Genomic DNA, 9572 nt, shown 5'->3' on the forward strand with positions numbered 1-9572 from the left:
GTGTTTAATTGCTGTGGATGACATCGTCTGATGATAGTCAGTGTTACCTGTCTGTGCATGTGCTTTTTTTTAGGGGGTCTGTTTATCATTCTTATTTTTTCTCCTCCAGACAATGCTATTTGGATACTAAGGGGGAAAAACAAACTTAAGTTGAAGGGTTAGTTCACCCAAAAATTAAAATTAGGCTGTGTTTTACTCACCCCAGTGGCATCTTAATAAATAAATGACTTTCTTCTTTCAGACGAATCGAGTCAGAGTTAATACAAAAAATTGTCTTTGATCTTTCAAGCTCTAGGCTTGTGTCAGCGGGTGCTGCATTGCTTCAGTACAAAGGAAATTAAATAAAGAGCACCCCTCCATTAAAAAAGTGTCTCACATGGCTCCTGGGGGTGAACAAAGGCCTCCTCTAGCGAATCAATGTGTTTTTGTAAGAAAAATATCCATATTTAAAACGTAATAATCAAATGAGTCTCATGAAAACCAATGTTTGTTAACAGGATCAAAGGAACCAAAGTCTGCTCTTGGCTAGGGCTGGACAATATATCGAACAATATGATCAATATGAACAATATGATTTGCGAAAAAAACTGGGGGCGGGGGGGTGGGGGGCTTTGAAACATTTTAATTCATAGAAAAAAAACATGAGAACATGAACTATATGACGTCATGCGCTAATTAGCATATTTATGATGTAAGTGCGTCGTATTGTATTGCCTCCCTATGCTCACATACTGCAATTTAATTTAGCCATTTAATTTAATTCTCAATAAAACTGTTTTTATTACTATATTTTAATGTTTCTGTTGTCAGACAACGGAACGGATATTACAATGACTGAAACTTACCTACTTATTTGTATTTTTTTATTATTATATTATGAGTCATTCCTTACCTTTTTTTTTATGTGTTTTTTTATTCTGTCGCCGTCATTCTGTTGCGCAGAGCTTCTGTCATGAAAAAAAAATTCCCGCATGTATAAATATACTTGACAATAAAGCTCATTCTGATTATGAATGTTACGAAATTATATTTCTGGTTAAGGACCGCAGCTAATCCATGCTTGTTACCCATTAATTTTTGACAGTTAGGAAAACCGACAATGAACAGAATGTATTTATATCAATGTAATATGATCGTAAGATGTTGGAAATGTGGACTTTGTGTTTTTTTTTTTTTTTTTTTTGTTCTCTATTCAGTAGTTTCTCCGACTGGCGCTGTGTGACACTACACTGTTTAAAGCGGTTCTGTATGAATGCTACTTTAGTACATAATTATTTAATGTGGCAAAATTATTGCGGGACAGGAATAAAGAGAACTTTGAACGGTCTTTGGCACCTCAACTAACTAACTTTCACATTATGTTCCTCTCAAATTTGTGATTTGCTTCCACAAGCAAATTGCGTTGTGTATCATATTTAATAAACCAATACAATTAAAATGTTTAAATTAACATGTATAGTCACACCATTGCAATTTTGAATGCAGTAGGCTAAGGTAAGTAGCGATAGTTCATTCTAAGTTTACTCAAGTAGAAGAATGTTACTTAGGCTTACTATGCATTATATTTTGATATATATCAAAACCTTAAATTTTCTCTGGACTTGATGATAGATACATGTCTGACAGTTGGAAACGAACCAAAAAAAAAAAAAATCTATATAAAATCACATTCATGACGATTTATGGTGATTTTTTATTTATTTATTTATTTAGTTTTTTTTTTTCAAATGCTTTATTTGAACATTCCGTTTACAGTATGAAACAAAGTTAGAACACAACAATAATTTAAAGAATAACAAAATATAAAGAATAGAGACATAGAACACTTCAACAACTTCATAGCACAAAAAAGTGTTACATTAACAAAAACGATAAAGAAAGGGGGCATTATTTAAATGAAAGGAAATATAAACATATAATAAAGTAAAAAGTTTGTAGGTCGTGCAAAACTTTAAAGTTCTAAGCTTTATGGTGATTTTATTTCTGTTAGACCTTTGCCTACATTGACGCTGATGCATTAAAGAGGAGGGGCTCCCCTGTTCCAAGATGGCGGCTCTGTTGATGCATTCGTTCCAATGAACTGCCGTAGCCAAGGCGACATCTAGTGTATATATCTATGAACTCCACTGCCCAGTGGATCCGGCTTCAACCGTCTCGCAAGTGTTGATAGGCTATTACTCGTGAGGTGTAACCAATCAGGGCGGGACATTGAGCAAGTCTGCAGAGTGGTGAATACAGAGAGGCTGCGTGCCAGCCAAAGTTTTTTTGCAAAGCGCATTTTAAAATAAAAATCAAACCACGGATCCGTCATAAGTTGTGTGATCCGTCTCGCCAATAGTGTAGTAGCACTGATCACTTTGAGGGGGGGGGGGGGGGGGGTAAATTTATCCCCACTGGGGATAAAAATAATTAAGCAGAGGCAGGGATACATTGACCAGAAAGGGGGAAATCCCATGCATCCCCCCCGGCAAATCGCACCCTGGATATGATCATGCACATCTCGTCAGTAAAGTTGGTTCCGTGATTAGCGGTAAATCCCCATCACCTGCTTTCAAATGAAGTGGCAGTTAATACACAGAGCCATAGTTCACTGACAAGCTACACTATATGGAGTTCATTATTGCAGATAATGAACTCGATATAGCGTAGCTTGTCAGTGAATTACAGCTCTGTGTATTAACTGCCGCTCCATTTAAAAGCAGGTGAACCGACTTTACTGACGACATGCGCATGATCATATTGTTCAATATATTATCCAGCCCTACTCTTGGCTCATATCGAAATCCTCTAACATTCTTCTTTACAAATCCTTGTTTTGTACTTCTAATTCTTGACCATGGTTTTGTTTTAATCTCTCCGCTACATTTCCACGTGCGTCACTTCTGAGCGGTGCATGCGCAAAGCTGACCTCATACGTCATTCCCCCGGATCTGCTTCCATGTACAACAGTGAGGGCAAGCTAGATTACATTTTGAATATGGATATTTTTCTTACAAAAACGCATCTATTTACTACAGGAGGACTTTGTTCACCCCCCGGAGCCGTGTGAGACACTTTTTATTTCACTTCTTTTTGACTGAAGCAATGCAACATCCACTGACTGCAATAATAGAGCTTGAATATACACCTCATATACACCTAGAATGCCTTGGAGGTGAGAAAAACACAGCCTAATTTTCATTTTTGGGTGAACAAACTCTTTAAATAATTTTTACAGGAAATAATTGAATATCTTAATTTGTGTTCTGAAGACAGATAGAATAACATGAGGGTGAATAAAATATCATTTTTGTGTGAAATAACCCTTTAAAAAGTAATCTATTGAATTAACTAATGCCATCTGATATGATTCCTTACTATCTCTTACTAGATGATTTATTTGTTTTTTATTATGTTTTAGTATAAAGCTAAAGGTATTTGTGCCGGACATTGGATTGCTGTTTTAGTAGAGCATGTGTTCTCTAACTCGGCAGTTGCAATAATTACACAGCTTTCAATTACACCGGTCATTCATTCTTCTAACTTCTGTTTGCCCCTCTTTCAATGCAGATGAGAGCCCTAAAGAAGTGGGGCTTAAAACAGACAACAGAGGTACTTAGCATGAGTTATGGAGTTAGTAGCATAGTAAATTGGCTTCAGTGACCCTTAGAAATACGTCATGTTTTACTCACCCTCATGTTGTTCCGAAACCTGCATGACCCCCCCCCCCACTGCAGAAAACATTATATGTCTGTTTGTATACATAAATGCATACAAACTGTGTGTGCATGCGCAGCATGTAATGTTTTACATTAACATGTGTTTTAAAATACAAGGGACATCAATTGCACAGCAATGCAATTTCATCAGATGCATGAATGAAAACCTTTGTGTTTGTGTCTTTTGTGTTTCAAACTGTCACTTAATCAATAAATCAATAAAACAGTACATTCTTGAACAAATTACAGACAAATAATATATCAAATGCAACCATAAACTCAGCATCAGAAAAATTCAAATGAAAGAACTGAATCATGAATTTATAAAAGGTATACAGTTATTCCGTTACCTAAGACAGCTCAGTCACATAATATATGTGTTTGCATGGAACATGAATGATGAGCCTTCTGAGATGTAAATTTTTGTCCCACTCATTCTCAGAACAACCTACCAGGGATATTGGCCAAAAGCTGAAAGCAGCTCTGAAAGAGCAGCTACAAATTATTCATGAGAAGATTGAAGTAAAAAAAATTGCCAAACTAGCCCTTGCTGAGGTCCGTAGTGTTTTGGCTCAAGATAAAGAGGACCGACAAGCTGCTATAGCTGCCAAAAAAGGCAAAGAAGAGGCAGAAGATAAGCTTCAAGAAGAACGAATACAAAGAGAACGAGAGGAGAAACTAGCCAAGGGGAAAGCAGAGAGAGAAAGAGTGGAACAAGAAAAACTGTCCAAAGAAAAAGCAGTAAAAGAAAGGATGGAAAAAAACAAATCAGAAAAGGAAAGACTGGCTAAAGAAAAAGCAAAAAAGGAAAGACTCGCTAAAGAAAAATCAGAGAAAGAAAAACTGGAAAAAGAAATGGCAGAAAAATTAAAACATGAAAAAGAAAAGGCAGAAAAAGAAAAAATGTCTAAGGAAAAGGTAGAACAGGAAAGACTGGAGAGCAAGAGATCAGATAAAGAAAGAATGACCAAAGAAAAATCAGAAAAAGAAAGACTGGCCAAAGAAAAGGCAGGAAAAGAGATACTCACTAAAGAAAAATCAGAAAAAGAAAGACTGGCCAAAGAAAAGGCAGGAAAAGAGATACTCACTAAAGAAAAATCAGAAAAAGAAAGATTGGCTAAAGAAAAGTTGGGAAAAGAAAGACTTGCTAAAGAAAATGGAAGACTGGCCAAAGAAAAAGCAGTAAAAGAAAGACTCACTAAAGAAAAGGCAGACAAAGAGATACTCACTAAAGAAAAATCTGAAAAAAAAAGATTGGCTGAAGAAAAGTTGGGAAAAGAAAGACTTGCTAAAGAAAAAGCAGAAAAAGGAAGACTGGCCAAAGAAAACATGGGAAAAGAAAGGCTGGCCAAAGAAAAATCTGAAAAAGAGAGATTCGCTAAAGAAAAAGCTGAAAAAGAAAGATTGGCTAAAGAAAAGTTGGGAAAAGAAAGACTTGCTAAAGAAAAAGCAGAAAAAGGAAGACTGGCCAAAGAAAACATGGGAAAAGAAAGGCTGGCCAAAGAAAAATCTGAAAAAGAGAGATTCGCTAAAGAAAAAGCTGAAAAAGAAAGATTGGCTAAAGAAAAGTTGGGAAAAGAAAGACTTGCTAAAGAAAAAGCAGAAAAAGAAAGATTGGCTAAAGAAAAGGTGGGAAAAGAAAGACTAGCCAAAGAAAAGGCAGAAAAAGAAAGATTGGCTAAAGAAAAGGTGGGAAAAGAAAGACTAGCCAAAGAAAAGGCAGAAAAAGAAAGATTGGCTAAAGAAAAGGTGGGAAAAGAAAGACTAGCCAAAGAAAAGGCAGAAAAAGAAAGATTGGCTAAAGAAAAAGCTGAAAAAGAAAGACTTAAGAAAGAAAGACTTAAGAAAGAGAGAGTGGAAAAGGAAAGACTGGCCAAACAAAAGGAAGAAAGGGGAAATCTGGAGAAAGAGAAACTTAAAGTGAGAGAGAGTGCATCAAAGGGGAAAACCAAGAAAGATGTAAAGAAGAATATGAAAACTGTGAACAATTACAAAGAAGAAAAAGAGGCAAAATATAAATAAAGTTCATGGACAAAAAGTTAATCAATCGGAAAATTAAAAAGGATCAGCTGATGAAAAGAATACAAAAGAAGAGAAAATATCTACTCGTGGTTTACTTAAATCTTCAGGGGGAATATATATATATAATAACATAAAGATAATATTAGATAATATAGATCTGAAATGAGACACATTCAAAATGTGTAGTGTTGGAGGACTCAAGGAACAGAGTCCAAAACCTCTGCTATAAGTGATTTAGCCCAAAGTAGTCCAGACTGCATATAAAAAATATTTAGTGAGTTATATTCATTTGTGTGTTTTAATAATTTTACTCTATATATATATATATATTATTGTTATTATTATTATTATTTATTTATTATTTTATTTTTTTGTCAGATACAAACTGCTCTAGTTGTGAAATTAAACATCAATTGAAAGTAGTGCATTTATAAAGTGTATACTCTTAGCTTCAATTTAGTAAGTGGCTCTTTGTTTGTAGCTTGTACTGTAGAGAACTACTTTTTTAAGGATATCTTGATTATGCACTAATTATAGCTCCTTTACACTTGGCATTAATCTCTTTTCGGGCATCGAATGACAATATTATTCTATTATACAATTTTATTTTATTATACGTTTATTCTTTACGAAACATGATTACAGGGCAGTATATTGATTAATACATAATTATTTTCACGTGGTTCCTAGCACAATACTATCGGTACTAAACGATATGGATTATTTTGATGGCATATGCTGATATCTTAAGGAGCAAGGTGGCCGAGTTTAACTTTGTATTTTAGTATAATAACAAGATAAGTGCTGTTAAAACCATAAACTAATTAAGACCTATTTCTGACACTTAGCCAAACAGAAAAACTAACACCGGGTGCAGATAATTAAATAGTCTTCTATATTGGTTATAATATCAGCCGAACAAATACATTTTCATGTTTGCATCACATAACCAGTTGAATTACATTGTGGAGAGCTCTGAGTCCCATGAAACACGTGTCAAGAAATTCAATTGAAAAGCTCAAAGACTTGTAGTGTAGTGGTACTTTATTATATTATATGTAAAGCATCATTAAGCTCTCTGAACTGTCTCGACATGTACAACAGCCAAGGCAATAAAATGTTGGCACGTTCATCCGTTTTTGAGATAATCAAACACTGTACAATTTCCTGTTATTTTAATTATGTTTTTCTGATCACACTGGAAACCGGAATGAAGGCATAGATGCAGTCAAGCTAAACAATATGCATATACTGTGTGAATACAGAACACGTAAATGCCAGGTGTAAACTTTACTTGGGAGCCTCAATGACTGCTCACAAAATCACATAACAAAAAAGAGGTTTATATAAGGGTGCTGCTAACTCAAATCCTTTTAGTAACTTGAAATGCAGTAATAATTTTAAGTTTTGAAATTGCACTTCAGTCTGAAAGATCATTTTATTTCAGTCTTTGTTTTTCATTTTTATTGCAACATGGCATATGACAACATTTAGTCTGTACAGATGTGCCTGAATTTGTTCATATAGTGAACTGTGACATTGATTGTAGCGATTCTTGAATGAGCAGATGAGTGAGTGGTTTTAATCATTGTATGTACATGAATGTGTAAAACACATATTCGTTTATTTTGCGTTAAGTTCAGCACCACTGAGATGCCATAACGAACATGAGTAGATTTTTTTTTTTAATCATCTATTCAAACTGACAGTTGTTTTCACTTCTTGTTGAATTAAGTATCTCACTGGCCCTTAAATCATTATGACATTCAGTAAAGATATACTGTGCAGATTGATCCAATTTCATCTGATTACTTGAGTGAGTGAGTGAAGTGACATTCAGCCAAGTATGGTGACCCATACTCAGAATTCATGCTCTGCATTTAACCCATCCGAAGTGCACACACACAGAGCAGTGAACACACACACACTGTGAACACACACCCGGAGCAGTGGGCAGCCATTTATGCTGCGGCGCCCGGGGAGCAGTTGGGGGTTCAATGCCTTGCTCAAGGGCACCTAAGTCGTGGTATTGAGGGTGGAGAGAGAACTGTACATGCACTCCCCCCCACCCACAATTCCTGCCAGCCCGGGACTCGAACTCACAACCTTTCGATTGGGAGTCCGACTCTCTAACCATTAGGCCACGACTTCCCCCCTATAACGACTTCCCCCCTTGCTAAATGAGTGCAGACATTCTGTACTTAAAGGTCATATTTGAAAAATGAATTACACTTGGGTGCAGTGTTAACAAATTCTAAAGTGCAAAACATCAGATTATGAGTTCTGATTTAGCATCAGTTTAGCTTTTTCTGAGCCAGTGAAAGAGCTAACAAAGAAAGAAAATGCTCTCCAATTCAGGGAGTAAAGCTATGCAGCTACAATGAGGATTAAATTTTTATCATTTGCTTATATTTATTCAGCAGCTGTTAGACTAGAGTATGTCTAACCTACTGTCTTCAAACTTTTTTTGTATTATTTGAAACTAAATTTTCAGATCAGACAGTGTCTGCTAAATTGTAGAAATATATATTTTAGCTGATAGTTGTTTTACGTATGTTTACATTTTGGGTTAATTTTGTATAGTATTAGTGAGATCTTATCAGTTCTTTGATGGATAACCAATTTATTATTGAGTGAAACTTTTTTTGTGCGTGTGTGTGAAACATTTTAAGGTTTAATTATGTTAATGATATAACAATAATTCTATAGTAGAATGTTGTTAGTGTGTTGAAGTTGAAGTGTTATTTCTTTACCACTAGTCTTTCCAAACAGATAAGAGTAATGTTTCTATATAGGTTTATGAAAAAGAAATAAAAATATTAAAAAGCCTGCTGAGCAATTGTCCCATCTGCCATTACTCAAACTAGCTGGGTTATGGGTCTGTTTCAACATACAGCAATGCTTTCCAACATACGATAGACTATATCTAATTGTGCATATTTGACTGATAAGACAAATACTTTTTTAAAAGGGATGTAATTTTTATTTGCTAATATATTCATTGAAATGGTTTATCAAATATGTTCACTGAAACTAAAGTGTGTGGTTAAAAGTAGCTAGGTAACTGCCTCTGCCCCCAACCCCCAATCTTTTTAAAATTATTATAAACATTGTCAGGTTTACTCATTTATGTGAGCATTGATAAGACCTTCTTTTCACAGTTTATTTGTATTCTTACTGACCCAAGATGAATAGTCATTTTATTTATGTTTTATGATAGCAATAATCAAATTTTTTATGGTACTTTTTTGTAGAATTTCATTACAAAAAAAAAACAAAAAAAAAACACTGTACTGAGGTTGTTATGGTGGCATCAACCGAGAACCCCTCAGGAGAAAGAAGCAAACGGTAGAAGCATTTCCTCATGCCATGACAGACTAAGTGAAAGTCGTGACATTTGCCAATTATGGTAACCCATACTAAGAATTGGTGCTCTGCATTTAATCCATCCAAGTGCACACACACAGCAGTGAGAAGTGAACACACATCCGGAGCAGTGGTCAGCTATATATCCAGTGCCCGGGGAGCAAGTGGGAGTTCAGTGCCTTCCTCAAGGGCACTTCAACCATGCACACTAAAAAATGTTGGATTAAAAATAACCCAACCAGTAACCAAACTATGGGTTGGTATAGCACCTTCCCATCTGTGGGTTATTTCAACCCAATGAATTGGGTTAAAATCCTGTTGGGTTAAAAGTTACCCGACAGTTGAGTTAATTATTTATATTAATTAACATCAGTATTTTTTATATAAAAAAATTACTTAACACAACTATATTATGAAACTACTTTGTTGTAAATTACAAATTTTATTTTAATATGGAAATAACACATTTACAAATATATTTTGAAA

General features: G+C 35.0%; 1 protein-coding gene across 6 annotated transcripts in view; it reads left to right on the forward strand.

Moving 5' to 3' along the window:
* The window catches only part of LOC132109576 (calponin homology domain-containing protein DDB_G0272472-like), a 28077-nt gene extending 22350 nt beyond the window's left edge, over positions 1 to 5727 (forward strand). The window contains exons 4-7 of one of the 6 annotated variants that reach the window (XM_059515803.1): positions 3550 to 3594; positions 4147 to 5237; positions 5418 to 5453; positions 5529 to 5727. In XM_059515803.1, the coding sequence (XP_059371786.1) occupies positions 3550 to 3594; positions 4147 to 5237; positions 5418 to 5453; positions 5529 to 5720 (1364 nt within the window). In that variant the 3' untranslated portion in view covers positions 5721 to 5727. Of the gene's footprint in view, positions 1 to 3549; positions 3595 to 4140 lie in introns of all 6 variants that reach the window. The other 5 variants (XM_059515785.1, XM_059515813.1, XM_059515794.1 and 2 more) reach the window with 5 other exon arrangements.
* The last annotated feature ends 3845 nt before the right edge of the window (positions 5728 to 9572 follow it).

The sequence above is a fragment of the Carassius carassius genome, chromosome 2 (assembly GCF_963082965.1).
Source record: "Carassius carassius chromosome 2, fCarCar2.1, whole genome shotgun sequence".
NCBI classification, from domain to species: Eukaryota; Metazoa; Chordata; class Actinopteri; order Cypriniformes; family Cyprinidae; genus Carassius; species Carassius carassius.